The 14589-nt window shown below is 34.3% G+C and overlaps 1 protein-coding gene across 31 annotated transcripts in view; it reads right to left on the bottom strand.

Annotated features, from left to right (window-relative positions):
* Positions 1–14589, bottom strand: part of LOC148956633 (uncharacterized) — a 204917-nt gene that overhangs the window by 41509 nt on the left and 148819 nt on the right. For 30 of the 31 annotated variants that reach the window (XM_089086197.1, XM_089086341.1, XM_089086274.1 and 27 more), the window contains 4 exons: positions 8370–8503; positions 4853–4953; positions 2003–2074; positions 1404–1569 (listed from right to left, as the gene is read on the bottom strand). In XM_089086197.1, the coding sequence (XP_088942323.1) occupies positions 1404–1569; positions 2003–2074; positions 4853–4953; positions 8370–8503 (473 nt within the window). The remainder of the gene's footprint in view (positions 1–1403; positions 1570–2002; positions 2075–4852; positions 4954–8369; positions 8504–14589) is intronic. The other variant, XM_089086217.1, reaches the window with a different exon arrangement.

Below are 14589 nucleotides of genomic sequence, written 5' to 3'. Positions count from 1 at the left end.
ATTTAAATTAAATTAAGGCGAGCAGTCATTGGATATCATCTTCTTTAACGAAAGACTAACAAAAAAAATGATTTCTGAAAAAAAAATATAATTTTAACCAAATCTTTGACCGAATTTCTATTGGTACTGTTGCTAAGTACGTCGGTTGTTTTACCGTACGTTTAACAGCAGATAAATCTCTTCGAGTCCTAAAAAAACTTTTTTTTAGAGAAATAAATTTTTCCTTCAATACCATTTAAAATTAAAATTTGCATAGATTTTAGAATAACAAAAAATAGACGGCTCACGATGGAAAAAAACTTTAAAATAAAGTAAGTGTTTACATCAAGATATTACCAAAATGTTGGATTTTAACAAACTTAAGAAAATTATAGCTTTTAAGTTGTCACACTTAACAAGCTAGGGAGCCAGGTAAGTGATGAAGAAAACGTTTTAAAGAGTCAAATGGAACTGGATGGCAACTAGCCATCCCCCCTACCCTCTTTACCCCAAATCCATCCGATCGAATTTTTTAGATATCCATTCTGTTAAAACAAGTTCAAAGATCAGATTATGAAACTCCATATAAAGCCCTGAAGGCAAATAAAGCTTTTATGTGAAGGTTTTTAAAAAAGTTCAAATATCAGGTAAGTCTAAAACCCGCCCCACCAAAAAAAAACTTATTGGCAATATTTTATTCCAAAACTTAAGGGAGCTGGCCCCTGACTCTTCCTGCATGGCTCCACCCCCTCCAAAAAATAACAAAAACTTATCAATGATGTTTTATTACAAAACTTATGGGAGCTGACCCCCCTCCCATAACAACTTATTAACGATTCTTTATTCCAAAAATCATGAGAGCTAGCCTTTGGCCCTCCCGGCATGGCCCGACCTCCCCCAAAAACATATTAACGATATTTATTCCAGAAATTCTTGGAACTCACCATCACATAAAAGCTTTATTTGACTCCCGGGCATAACTTAAAACACTTGCCAGCGGACCGGATGGATTTGGGGTAAAGAGGGCAGGGGGTGGTACACCCCCCCCCTGGGGCAAAGAGGGTACATGTCCATTAGACATTCCGATTGTACTAATTAAACCCTTTGCCGACAATCTCTCAGAGCCTTTGTCCTTACTTTTTAATGAAATTACCTCTACTGGTAAATTTCCAAATTGTTGGAAATTAGGTTTTATTACTCCCGTAAAAAAGAAAGGTAATAATCAAGATTTTGATGGTGTCCGCCCCATTACTCCTACTCCAGTTTTTTCGAAGTTATATGAAAGCTTTTTAGCTGAGTGGTTGAAAGTAAAAATAATCCCAAATGTTGACCAAAGACAATTCGGAAATTATGCATAAAAAATTATTGCTCTCTTAACGAGAGTGGATAGATTGCGTATTATCCAAGCAAACGTTTTGTCTTACCTGGCAACTTTGTTGAGAATTGCTTCGGCTTTTTTCACTTGAATTTGACTAGGAGATTTAGCCAGCTGTCTTTCTTGGGATTCCGTTTTACGTTCAAAAATATTAAATCGGGCCTTCACATCCAAATTAGTATGTTCATCTAAGCCAAGGCTAGCTTTGTCAGATGCTGAAACAGGACACACTCTATAATTCTAGCCAGAAAACGAGAGAGAGAGAGAGAGAGAGAGAGAGAGAGAGAGAGAGAGAGAGAGAGAGAGAGAGAGAGAGAGAGAGAAAGAGAGACAGAGAGAGAGAGTGAGAGAGAGATAGAGAGAGAGAGAGAGATAGATAGATAGCGAGGTATAGATAGAGAGAGAGAGAGAGATATATAGATAGATTTCTTCTTGAACTTAGCTATTGGGGAATTAACGCCAATAAAATATCTTTGATTTTAATTCTCTTCATCGTTTTTTTTTCTAATGTATTTGAACAAAATGGAATCCGAGCACACAAAATTCAAAGATAAAAAATATCTCGTTGCTATAAAAACAAAAATTATTCTTTCAAAACTTGAATTATCTTGTCATGCAATTGTTATTGGACACACCATGCAATCTTACCACGAACAACGTCTGGCGGCAGTTGGATGGGTTGACTTTCGCGGATAATCAACTCGTGCTTTTTCTTTAAAACTGGAATGCGAAGAATTTATTTGTTAATTGGAAACTTTCCAGAACTTGGCAAAGGAACATGATTTACACGACACACGAACATTACTTTCAACTGCCAGAAAAATCCGAGGAAAAAGAACAATTACTCTTTTTCATTTGTTAGAATTGCGAGGCAACAGTTTTATTAAATCCAACTTCACTTTCCTGGAATAGCTTCTAAATGGCCAAAGGCTAAAACCCTTGGCATATCAAGGGCCTTAGATCCCCCCTCCCAAACTATCTTTGGGGTCTGAGCCCCAGCAAATGAATACTTTTGAACACTAGGGTCAGGCTAAACATGGCACTAGTCATGACACTTGAGTAGGATTGGTTCGGAAGGGTGGGGGGACTTAATGCACAGAAAAAGTGCCAAAAAACGTGAAGTTGCAAAGAGCGAGCACGGACTCAAAACAAAAATTAAAAGAAAAAAGTTGATAGAAATTATAAGCGTGAAATCTGTTCAGCCTAAAAAAGACAATTAAAGGCCACCCCCTCCTCTTCCAATAATCTAGAAGCATCGCATATAGGAAGCGTACTAGATTTATGCACATGGCAAAATAACCTTTTTTTCTCGATTACTAAATGGCCCAATTGCCTCTGTCCCTTTCCCAATCGGCCGCCCTGCATAAAACGTACAAGAACTGAAGAATTTAGGCTTAAAATTATGCTTTTTGAAGGGCAAAGACACGACAAGACTCTCCCAAGCAAAGTTTTGGTCATATTATCACTAGAACTCATAGTAATTAGCTCGCAAGAAGCGAAACATTTAGTTCAAATTATAAAAAGTCGATGTAACTGGGCTTTAGATTGCTTTCTTTATTTCAGACCGTAATTAAAGTTAAAATATTCTATTTCAATTGTTTCAGAAGATTCAAAGAGCTTGTGATAAAAACTTTAAGATATTGTTGGAAGCTTCGGAATATGAGAGCCTGGTACAAACTCAAGATATTTTTCGGCGGGGGGGGGGGGCAACTGACATTTTGTGCCAAGAAGTGCCTGTATAAAAAAAAACATTTGTTTTCTTGGTCTATTAATCCATTTAATGTTAAAATATATTTTTTTCTCTTTACAAAAAAATTTAATGCAAAAAAAATATCTTTCAACTAACTAAAATTTCAAAAAGCGCTATGGAGTCCTCCGATGAAAATGATTTTTAGGGGGGAGTGCGTTACAAAAAACCTTAAAAAAAACTCATCAAAAATTTGTTTATATTCATTTTTGCTACGTTTTTACGAGGCACATTGAACAAGAAGTGCCCAGAAACTCATGAAAATTTATGATTTCTGGGAATGAGGATATTTTCCCTTGTGTTTTTCTCTGATGGAACTCAAACGTTAGGATTGCTTCCTTTTGAAAGTCACTAGACAATTCGTACTGGCAGGTTTCAATCACTTCTTATTTGTTGACTCTAACAACATTTGTTAATAGGCTATTATTATTATTATTTATTTCTAACCCACACTGTACCTCATACAGAGGTACAATACGTAGAATATCACGAGGAAAAACACATAAAATGCAACATAAATCAATATATAAATCAAAGATTACCAGTTGCAGTGTAACACATAATAATTTAAAAGAAACTAAAACAAAAAAGAAATAACATGAAAGGAGGGGGAAAGGAGGATATCCGATTATCCTATTTAGGATTCATACCATTTTAGGACAATAGCATTTAGGATTCTGAAGATATTACTACTACTACTACTACTAACAACTCATTGCAGCACAAAACCGCCTGAGGACGACACAGCTACGCACGCTCGTCTTCCATCCCAATATATCCAAAGCCTCCTTCTTTACACCCTCCCAAGAAGTTCCTATTACCCTTAAATCTTTCCTTACTTTCCTCCACCCCATTCGGCGACAACCTAGTTTTCTTTGGCCCGACACGGTTGGCCGATAAGTACAACATTCGACAATCTGTTATCCTTCATCCGCAGGACTTGTTCAAGCCATCTCATTCCTTCTTTCATTATAGCCCTAGAAAGCGGGATTTAACCACTTTTTTCGTACGTCTTACTGTTTGAGATACGGTCAGTCAGTTGGGTAGCCAAAACAATTCATAAGCAATCCATTCGCAAATTCTAATTCAGACATGTACATAGGAATTTTCTTCTGGTGAAGGAAACATTCTCGGTAAAAACGACCGAAAGATCACCCTATACAGTTATGGAGTTTTGGGTAGCAGCCGGCGTCAAATTTAAAAAGGGAAACATGGGTAAAAAATCAGCAAACCGCTTAGGATAATGTTGCTTTACTTTGAAGGTGTAGTTGTCTTTGGGATTCAATATATTGTTAATACTTGGTTTACTATCGACAAAAAACGTTCTCAAGTTTATAAAGTTCGTTTTGTTTTTGTTTTTTTACGGTTCAACGTGGCAACAGTACCAGGGACGTGATATTGCCATTAAGACTTCATAATTTTGAAACAACCAAAGAAAAATTTTAGAATATCCTGCTCTTTATGCGTAAATATACATAAGATGGGTTCAGGGGGACAGAAAATGCTTTTATTTGGATTTACTTTGTACCTTAAGAAGTACAAAAAATGAAAAGAGTACATATCATGTGTGAACATATCGCAATTAAAAGGGCTCTTTGTTGCAAATCTCGAATATTTCCTACCAAAAAAGAAGAATTATGGAAATCGCTTTGGTTAATCTTTTAACCAAAGACATTCTTTTAACCTACACATTATCATTTAATATAGGTTTACTTACACAAAATAAAACAGCAAAAAGGAGAGGGACTTACATTTAGGTTCATCATCACCGAAATAAGCTTTAGGCTGAAAAAGTTGCTTGTAGTGAGGCTTACAGTACAATATACCTTCATGACTTTCATATGTGTCCACACTTAAAATACAAAAATAACAATATTTAGAACAAAAATGTTGTTAAAAAAAAAAAAATATATGTTAGATACCCTTAAAGGCAATTTCAAACAAAAGGCAAAACATTTATGCGGTGATAGCTTCTCATCTATACCAGAAATCTCACAGATTCTCCTGGTCTCATCTTCTTCAACATCCCCCCCAATAAAAGTTTTCATGATTGACTACTAATTTTTCATCTTTACTACAATTTTTCTATTCATTGGTCCCTTTACTTTAAAATTTAAAGCTTTGCGCAATATAATAAATATCTATTCTTTTTCAGAGTTTACTTCCTATCTTCAGAAACTTCCGATTTTCCTTAATATCTAATTAAAAAATCTTACCCCATTTTTAACGATTGTTTAGTTTTTGCATTACCAGACATATACAAATATACAAATTGTGCGATTTGATTCCGAAAAAAAATCTGCTGGGAATGTCTCTGCACTGTCTATGGCTATTTATTTTATATACTGCCGAAATCTGAAAAAAAAACTCTAAGTCACTTCTTCCCACGGAAGAAAATATCCCTTCTTTATGCAAAAATCAGTAAAAATCTAACGATAAAAGACAGTTTTATCCTTCAGATACAAGCACATGGTAGAATTACAAAGGTTTTTGATTTAGGGTTTTTGAGTCCCGATTTGTTAATTTTTATTAGCTCTAGTTTATCATCATCTTTTACAGATTTTTTCGACAGTATGTTTATTTTCAGACCTTCGCAAATTTTGTGCTTATTATTACTATTATTTTATTTGTTAGACCGATTTTTTGATTTAAGAAGCCAAGCTTCATGACCTTTTTTGTGTTTTTATCTTAATTTTATTAATAAGCTTAAAGGGAAAGAGCTTCGTGTGTATAGGTCTTTTTCCGTTTTTTTTTTTGTGATAATGCCACCCCTCGTGTGCACATAAAGATCCTTGCTATCCATAAATGCCAAAAGGAAAAAGAAGTGGAATGCTAGGTACCCCACGTTTTACCCCCTTACCCCCTATCTTACCCCTTTTACCTGTGTCAAGGAAGACAACGCTGTAACTAGAGTGCCATGGTATAATGGTCTACAGAATACAAAGCAGAATGTTTATCTGAATGAATATTCTTAAAGTAAAAGTTTTGTTAATTGTGGTGTTCATCAAGGCTCTGTTTTTGGTCTTACTCTTTTTTTTGTTATCTTTATTAATGACCTACCTAATGCTGTTACAAGTGCTTTTAGAATTAGTGATGTAGTTGGACTAGAATCACTACACCTTTTTTTGCTGATTATATGATATTGATCTGTGTTTTTCCCATTGAATGTCTGCTTATTTATACAATTAATGCGGCATTGATCAAAAGGTGTCTATATTTAAATGTAAACCGGCATGACTTAAACATAGGCAAGTCGAATCTTAATATTTTTCGCGGTCTCCAAATAATTATTCTTGGATTACAGAAATACTTTCACAGAGGGGAACTGTTAAGCGGTCGTTGTCTGTTAAGTACCTTGGAATTGATATTGATGAAAATTTATCGTTTAAGGACCATGTAAAATCTATTAGAAACATATTATCATCTAATAATTTTCTTCGTCACTTCGACAAAATTCATAAAATACGCTACTACTAATATTGCTATTAACAACTCACCGCAGCACCAGACCGCCTGAGCACCATACTACTACTAACTACAAAGAACTCACCGAAGCATCCAAGCCGTCTGGGGCCAACACAGCTACGGACGCTCCTCCTCCATCCAAATCTATTCAAAGCCTCCCTCTTTACACTCCCCCCCCAGGAAGTTCGCATTCCCTTAAATTTTTCCTTACGACTTCCTTCCACCCCAACCGAGGACAACCTGCTTTCCGTTTAGCCCTAGACGGTTGCAAATAAAACTCAGTAAATTAAAAAAAAATCCCAAACATCAACATAAATTTTATTGCCTTCCAATTCCCATCTGTTTTCAAGGTTAACTTACCGACCAGCAACATTCTTGGATCAGATTTAAACTGATCAGTGTGTAATTCTTTAACACATCTAAAACCTAAACTCTCTATGAACAGTCGAAAAAGCAGTTCTAATAAAAACTAGACAGAAACCTCAATATATCTCCTTCTGTCCGAGTATCATGACAATGAACGTTAGCCTCACGAAATATTCCTGTAAAACAGTCTGGAAGGCACCGATACATAAAATCCGGCGCATAAAAATCACGCAATCCGTTATACTAAAATTAATATATAGGCCTACAGACCTCATCGAATCTCGATTCCCTAATCCACAACATGATTTAGTAGCATTCTGTAGGATACGTATTAGGTAAAGTAGCGAAGGGAAAGTACCAAGGCATACAGTCGAACAACACAAAATATATGGATGTATCAGAGAAAATACTATAGCCAGTAAAATATGCGAAGAAAAAACATGAGACCCTAAATTAATTAATAAATAATATATATATATATATATATATATATATATATATATATATATATATATATATATATATATATATATATATATATAACGTCTACAGCAATATCCATGGTTCCAACTTTAATTTGCCAATTATTCGATGTTTGTAGATCGACAGCTCATCCAGGATACAGAAATGATGAAGAAAAAAATTTATAAACAAAATATTTTAAATATTTATAATAAACCAATGATAGGTACAAATAAGTAATTAAAATTATGAAAAGATTTAGACATAACCTGAGTTCTTCAATTGTATCAATTTGCCTTTTTTTTTAAATAGAAACAAAATTCGAGACAGAACATGATGAAAACTATTCTTTTGGGTTACGTGGATGGGGGCGGGGGGGGGGATTGTAAAATCCCCTATTCTCAGACAATATTTTCAGTTTTTAAGTTATCATGCGTCTCTAGATTTTACCGAATCAACTAGACAAGTGATATTTATTTTGCTAGAATAGGGTAAATATTTAACTTTAGAAGTAAAAACTATTCCTACATGCAAGCCATTTTTAGAGAGAAATTTGGCAACAATTGAACCAGCTGTTTAGGGCAAAGATTAATTACATTGTGATAATTAACATTTTCTATCCAAATAAAAATAAACCACTGAAAAGTTAGTAATACCGTTGAATTAACAGAAGGCTTAAAATAATTTATTACTCTATTCTATTACATTTACTGTTCTGAAATATTATCAAGATGAAAGTTATCAAGATGATGACATTGAAAGCGGCGATTTGCAGGCAAATTTTTTTTTTTCCTACAACGCTTATACTTATCGCAACAGAATAAAGACCTGGCCATTTGCAAACAACTTCTCGTCAAGGTCAAACAGTGTTCCACTTTTCAGCTGGAGAGGTGCCTAAACCTTGAAGTGACTTCAAACTCAAATTAAAAGAATAAACAATCGAAATGTTGGCAGAGAGCTAATAAGTGATCTTACTTGAGCTGTTTGCCACATTCCTTGCACCTGAAACAGTTCTTATGCCACACAGCCTTTTCTGCTTTGACTTGTTCCATCTGGAATACTTGGCGATCGCAAAGTTTACATGATTTCGGGGCTTGATTTTCTGAAGCCTATAAAAATATTACACTAGGAAACAAATACAGAGAAGCGATAGGGATTCGCAAAACAAGAAACCAACGATGTTAGCCTATATATATATATATATATATATATATATATATATATATATATATATATATATATATATATATATATATATATATATATATATATATATATATATATATATATATATATATATATATATATATATATATATATATATATATATATATATATATATATATATATATATATTTTATATATATATATATATATATATATATATATATATATATATATATATATATATATATATATATATATATATATATATATATATATATATATATATATATATATATATATAAAATATAACATATATATATATAATATAATATATGTATATATATATAATATACGTTATATATATAAAGTTATGCACAAGCATGAACAGGGATAAAAACTTCCACAGGAAATTTTATACTTTGTAGCATGATGTGGTTATAGAAATTGTGTATAGCATGCAATGGTCGTACGCTTAGTCAATTTAAATTTTTCTTTTCTTTTTGAAATAGTGTCACAGATAAGGATAGTTTTTGCACAGGGGAGAGCCGGGGAGGGGTTCAACCTAAAAATGCTATGTAAACCCCCTTTCTCCGAGATGATCACCAATAGAAGTTGAAAATGTTTCTTCTCAGTATCCCCCTTCGGGATCAGACATGTGTGCAACTATGAGTAAGCGCTGTTACATTGCATTTCAGACGAAGTATTTTCACTAAACGAGCTGGAAAGGGCTATTAAAGGTTAGAGTTCTATTTGTTGGATAAAACATAAACGAAGTTAGCCACAAGTTTCGGAAGGGGGCAAACAAATAAAATGCGTACACAATACTGAATTTGGTTTGTTTTGGAAGGTATTCAAACTGAAAATAAATCGGGAAACTCCGGAAGATTCCGGATTTCTCTCAAGAAACTCCGAAAGCTCCCTAGTTCAGAAAAATTCAATTTTCTAGTTAGCGCGTTAATTTTCTTTAAATTAAAAGCCTCAACGTTAAAAATGTGCTAGTTTAATGTAGTTACATAAACGAAACAAAATACTTTTTTTTATTAATTCTCATTACCAAGAAGAAGCTTTATTCATATATTTAAAGTTTTAATCAATTAAACTGAGTTTGATTCTTTTTTTTTGTGGTGACCATTGTCACGCCCTTTTCTGATTGAATAAATAAGTAAGGTCTACTTTTTGAATAAAATGAAAAAAAATGAAAAAAAAAACAAATAAATAACAGAAATAAAGCCTAGGAAGCTAGAAATATCATATATTTATCAAACAGTTCGTGGTAACGAACTGTAAGTAAGGAGCGACCCGGCTCAATGGTAACCGAAACTCTAACAAACGGAATTTTGATACCAATATATACACAAAAAGAATCAAATTTTAGTTATGATTACAAATGTATAAGTTTCATCAAGATTAATTTTACCCATCAAACGTCGCGCTCCTGAAAAAATTTGAATGATTTTTAAATAATAAGGGGAATTCCCCCTAAAAGCTATAAAACCTAAATGAAAATCCTACCATCATATTCAGCGTATCAGAAAACCCCACTGTAGATGTTTCAAGCTCATATCTACAAAATGTAGAATTTCCCATTTTTTGCCAGAAGAGAGATCACGGATGCGTATTTATTTGTTTGTTTTTTTTTTCTTTTTCCCAGGGGTGATCGTATCAATCCAGTGGTCCTAGAATATCGTGGGAAGGGTTTTGGGAATGGAAATTAGAAGTTTTAGTACCTTATTCAAGAGAACAAGAAAATGGAGGGAAACTAAGCCCCCTCACACGCTAATATTTTCCCAAAAGTCAACCCATCAAAATTTTAAGATAGCCATTTTATTCAACATGTTCGAAAATGTTGTAACTATTTCTTTAAGGATGACTTAATCCCTCGAAGCCCCCAGGAGGAGGGCTGAAAGTTATGAACTTTACCCAATGTTAAAATATAGTATTGGTTATTGGGACCCGGCTCAATTGTAACCGAAACTCTAGAAAACGGTATTTTGATACAAATAGATAATCAAAAGAATCAGACTTTAATGCTGATTTCAAATATATAAGTTTTATCAAGTTTAATCCTACCCATCAAAAGTTATGCGCCTGAGAAAATTTGGCAGATTTTCGAACAAAGGGGGAAAGACCCCCTAAAAGTTATATAACCTGAATGAAAATCACACCATCATATTCCACGTATCAGAGAACCCTACTGTAGAGGTTTCAAGCTCGTGTCAGCAAAAATGTGGAATTTTGCATTTTTTGCCAGTTGAAAAATCAAGGATGCGTGTTTATTTATTTTTTTTTTCCTGGGTGTGATCGTATCGACCCAGTGGTCCTAGAATATCGTAGGAGGGCTCTTTAGAATGAAAATTAAAAGTTCTAGTGTCCTTTTTACGTGGCCAAAAAAAATGGGGGGCAACTAGGCCCCCTCCCACTCTCATTGTTTTCCCAAAATCACCTGATCAAAATTTTGAGATAGCCATTTTGTTCAGCATGTTCGAAAATATTATAAGTATGTCTTTCAGGATGACTTAATCCCCCGAAGTTCCCGGGAGGAGGGCTGAAAGTTATGAACTTTACCCAATTTTAACATATAGTATTGGTTATTGGGAAGTATACAGTACAGACGTTTTCTGGGGTTATTTTTCCTGGTAGTGGGGGGTGGGGTCGGGCAGGGACGTACGCAAGGGGGGACCTCCGGGCCTGCCCCCCCCCCCCCGAAATCTCACGATTTTTTTCATTTTCCCATAATTTTCTGATTTTTCTCACAGAATAATGGGTTTGAAGGATTTGCCCCCCCCCAAAAAACAAATTCCCGCGTACGCGCCTGGGGTCGGGGGTTATGTAGGAGGATCTTTCCATGAAGGAAGTTTTCATGGGGGAAGGGACATTGCTATGAAGGGGACGCCGGACATCCCAGCATTATTTAAAAAAATATAAGAAATTAAATATAAAAAAACTCAACGCCTGGCTCTTTAAGTTAAAGTTTGACTGTCTCACAACTTTTTTTTTAAACAATAAAAAACTTTAGCGTAAAGAGCAAGGCGTTGAGGAGGGGACAGCCCCTTTCATATACGGAATAATTTCTGTTCGTTTTAAGTTTTAATCTCGCTCCTTACTTTCAGTTTAAAAAACTTTTTTTTTTTATTTAATGTCCTTCAAAATCAAGAAGCATAAAAGATAAGTAAATAAACTGAAAAAAAAACAAAGTAATGATTTAAAGAAAAAACAAACAAACGAAAAAAAGACGATAAGCAAAAAAATATCTGAAAAGATGTATTAAATACAAATGACAAAAAACAATTAAACCCTAAAGCATTTATTAAATTTTGGAAAGATTTCAGAAAAAAATTACTATTGCGATGACTGACTCACTTCTGCGGCATTCATTCTTTTAAAATCTAATCCTATATAAAAGTGTAAACTATACCTTACGAGTAAATTTCTTTATTATATAGTCCATAACTCAACTGAAAGACAGGACACTAAGCAGAAGTTTACTTGTGTGAAACTCAGCACAAACAGATTGCAAAAAAAAAGAGGAAGTACTCAAAGATGCTAAGGAAATTCCAACAGTGGCAGTAACTTGAGACCAATTATAATGGAAAAAAACGCAACTGATTTGTCTTGAAACAGATTCTGTTTCAGCATAAATTCTTAAAGAGATTTTTGATTTTGCAGCTATATTATCTTATAACAGGTACTTGGCAACACTATTGCCGCATTCAAGGCAGGCACATTTTTTTTATTGATGGCAGTTAATCCCCTAAAACCAAACATGTTTTTTTTTTCAGAGGCTAAAGCTTGGAGATTCATTTTTCATTATTAGCAGATTTATCAGACAGCACTAAAAAAAATTAGAGATGTGAGTTTGTTCAAGGGGAAGAGTAGGGAGGGCGATAATGTGACTTAACAATATATCGACATTTAAAATTTCGATATTCGATGTATCAATTTCGATATTTCTAGTCATTTTTTTTTGCTCAGATTAATTCTTGGTTTCGCCGAAGTTCAATAACAAAATTTGTAATTAAAGAGTAATTACTGTAATTATTACCAAACTTTAAATAATATGAAAATGAACTACGATTCCATAAAAGTATATCACAAAAACCCAGATTTGAAATGTCTCGGGCTCAGGATAAAGAAAAATAAACAACTGGCTATTTTTTGCTGTTCAAACTCAGCGACATATCATAGTTTTCCCTTGAGAATTGGTTCTGTCTTCCAGTGATTAAATAAAAGGAAAATAGGTTTTTCCAACTGAAAATAAGGAGCAACACTAAAACTTTTAACAAACAGAAACTATTCGGTATATGAGGGGGTACCCCCTTCTGAATATCTCGCTCTTCACACTAATTTTTTTTTAGTATTTAAAAAAAAGCTTCTTATTCTAATTAAACGGCCCTATTGTTTCAGGAGTTATTCTTAAAGAATTAGGACAAAAAGTCAAACTTTAGCGCAAAGAGCATGATATGATTCCTTTACAAAGGGGCATCCTTCCTCATAAACAGGATAATATCTGTTCGTTTTAAGTTTTAATTTTGCTCCTCACTTTCAGTTGAAAAAACTTGTTTTTTATTTGATTTCTGATCGTTTTAAAATAATGCCGGAAAATCCGAATCTCGACTCCGTGGAAAATATCTTGCTTTGAAAGTTCATTCCACGTTAAATCCCGTTTCCCCCAGACAATTCCATTCCTGCTGAAAGTTCCATCCAGAAAATTTCGCCTTATCGCGGATCATTTCGCCTTAAAAATTCTCTTTAGCCTACTTTCATTTGAGAAGAAGACTTGTTTTTCATTTGATTTCTAATCGTTTTTCAAATTATACCGGAAATGCCCCTCCGTAGAAAATTTTTCTTGGAAATTCTCACTCTCAATCCAAAGTTTCGCCCACAGAAAGTTTTTCCATTGAGAATTTATCCCATGGAAAATTCCTCTATGAAGGATTTTCTCCTGCGGAAAATTTCCCGATGGAGAATTTCTCCCGTGAAAAATCCTCCCCACGGAAAAAACAGGCAATTTCAACCCCCTTAAAATATTTCCCCCTGGCAATTTCCCCGGAAAATCTCCACGTGTAAAATTGAATCGGCAAAGAAAAAGTAAGTCAAATGAAAAGATTTTCGTAAAGGAATTCTGACACATTCCCCCATATAAAGCTTCCCCCGTGTAAAGCTTCCCCTTTAGAGTTCATTCCTGGAAACCCATGGAAAATCCCCCCCCCCCAGAGAAAATTACCCCTACCACAAAAACTGTCTATTTACTTCCCAATAACAAATACTACATGTAAATAATAGGCAAAATTCATAACTTACAGCCCTTTCCCTAGGGGACGTGGATGGGGGGTTCTTGTCATCCCCAGAGGCATGGTTATTTCACCTTTTAATTATGCTAATCAAAGCGGCTATCTCAAATTTTTGATCAGATGACTTTGGGGCATAATAGGCATTGGGAGGAGGAAATGGCTAGTTGCCCTCCAATCTTTTTGGTCACTTAACAAGGCACTAGAACTCTTAATTTCTGTTCGAACAGGACCTCTCCTGATCACCTAGGACCATTACTTCGTTGCGATCAACCCGGCAAAAAAAACAAACAAAAAAAAAACAAATAAGCACGCATCTGCGATCTTTCTTCTGGCAAAAAAAACAAAAAAAGAAATACAAATTCCACATTTTTACAAATAGGAGCAATAAACTTTAACAGTAGGGTTCTCTGACATGCTGAATATGATGGTATGATTTTCATTAAGAATCGTTAACTTTTTGGAGGTGTTACCCCCTTTCTCGAAAATCTAGCAAATTTTCTCAGGCTTGTTACTTTTGATAGATACATTGAACTTAATGAATTTTAAATGTGAAATCAGCATAAAAAGCCAATTCTTTTAATGTGTCTATTGTTATCAAAATTCTGTCTTTTAGAGTTTCGGTCACTAAGGGGCCGAGTCACTCCTTACTTACAGTTCGTTACCACGAACTGTTGATTAACTGATCAGCATTGGAAAATACTCTCAGAAGGGACACTGTTGGCGGGCATGGACGTTAG

Source organism: Artemia sp. Qi Xiang Cuo, chromosome 1 (genome assembly GCF_049724085.1).
Source record: "Artemia sp. Qi Xiang Cuo chromosome 1, ASM4972408v1, whole genome shotgun sequence".
Lineage (NCBI taxonomy): Eukaryota > Metazoa > Arthropoda > Branchiopoda > Anostraca > Artemiidae > Artemia > Artemia sp. Qi Xiang Cuo.
This window is presented reverse-complemented; position numbering and strand designations above follow the sequence as displayed.